Source organism: Bubalus bubalis, chromosome 1, assembly GCF_019923935.1.
Source record: "Bubalus bubalis isolate 160015118507 breed Murrah chromosome 1, NDDB_SH_1, whole genome shotgun sequence".
Classification (NCBI taxonomy): domain Eukaryota; kingdom Metazoa; phylum Chordata; class Mammalia; order Artiodactyla; family Bovidae; genus Bubalus; species Bubalus bubalis.
Window position 1 is genome coordinate 10,379,375 of NC_059157.1, and position 1,646 is coordinate 10,381,020.

Below are 1,646 nucleotides of genomic sequence, written 5' to 3' on the forward strand. Positions count from 1 at the left end.
TAAGTTTATATTAATTTATTAAGGTTGCATATCATTTGTCATGAATAATAAATTATAGAAACCATAGCATCTTTATAAACTATTAAGTGTCTCATATTCACTTCCTAATGCTTACTGCAGTAACTGTAAGAAATTAAGATTATGTTTTAGCATCAGTCAGAAGATTAAAAAAAACTATAAAATTTGTTCACAGTACTTCGGAATTATAAAGGACCCCATTATTTTAACTTTTGGGTAACCAGTTTGAAATGCACTAAAAACTCCTTACAGACCAGAAGGTGGCGTACGGTTTCACCGAGATGCTGAACATACTGCAGTTCCTTGAATTTGTTCTTAGATCATACAGTGCACTTTTTAAGGCATTGTCGCAAATGCAAATAAATAATCAATTACTGATCTTTAAAAAGAAAAAAAAAACCTACTAATAGACAACATTGAATCTTGGCAACACTTGGAACATTCAAATAAAAAACTCAGTAAACGATTGCAGCATGGAATTCTCTCTCTTAATCCCCCTCTCCATCCTCCCTCCTCCCTGCTCAGTTTGTTTAAGGAAAAAAAAAAGTTCAGGTTGAATTTCAGTCCTAGGGCCTGACCAGGAGACCCTGGCTGCCAGTCTTTCTCAGCCATCTGTCATCTTCTCATTATGTCCATTCAGACTCTCCTCCTGACATCAGTGCCAGTCTTTCTCCTGCAGGGAGAGTTTTCCGATCCTTGCCGAAAGCACTTCTCCACTGGAACAGCACAGGCATGAAATTGGTTGGAGTCCTTGTCACCAGTTCATTCTGTTCCTCTCCTGCCCCGAGTCCCGGAGTCCTGACAGAAGAGAAACGTACGAGGCAACAGCAAGATGCTGTGCGTGTCAGGGTCTTACAGACTCACTTGGTCTTTAAATGTCCATTCTTGGATAATGTCCTTATCCATCCTCTGGTCCTCAGTGAACTTTAATGGAATATTTCCGCAGTTTCAGAAACTGGAAAAGCTTGTCTTTCGTTCTCTTCTTCAGAGCCATCAGGGCTCGTGTCTTCTCCTCTAGGTCTTGATCTATGGCAAAAATGATCTTTGCTCGCTCCTCTGCTTTCTTGTCCCCGGAGTTTTTGAAGAGCCTCTGTAATGCTTCTTGGTCTATGTTTTCGAAGATGTTGCCCACAGCTTTCTTACGTGAGGCTGTGTCGAAGTGGTAGCCGTGGATGGACGGGCTGACTCGCAGCGAGGTGGACATGCTGAAGGCCGGGTGGCTTGGCTTGGCTTTCATGGATGGGGGATTCTTCGGGAATTCAGCTCCCAGGCTCTCCAGAGAGTCTGTAGCAAAATCATTCCGGGACTGCTATTTAAAGTGTGAACAAAAGCTCCAGGCTCAGATTACACTGGTGACATCAGAGTGATCTCAAGGAAGCATAATCACAGACCAGTTTAACAGTTGAGTTGCCAATGTCCTTCCTGTTCTTGTACTCAGGGTTACTGAAAGCTGTGTTCAACAACGGAGCAGAAATGAGGAGGGGGGTTCTTTTTAACGCATCTGTGGCAATTGGATTACAGGTTTGGGCTCCTCTGTAGGAAAAAAAAAAAAAAAAAGAGCTTAAACCAGAACAGCGCAAAGCGAAGAAACACACATGGTGAAATCTTTTAGCTTCTGAAAATCTTCC

General features: G+C 42.3%; 1 protein-coding gene across 1 annotated transcript; it reads right to left on the minus strand.

Moving 5' to 3' along the window:
* On the minus strand, positions 1 to 1,325 carry TCIM (transcriptional and immune response regulator). Its single transcript, XM_006078620.3, has one exon. It carries the CDS (start codon positions 1,253 to 1,255, stop codon positions 935 to 937), a length of 321 nt encoding a protein of 106 aa, XP_006078682.1. The 5' UTR covers positions 1,256 to 1,325; the 3' UTR covers positions 1 to 934.
* Positions 1,326 to 1,646: the final 321 nt, after the last annotated feature.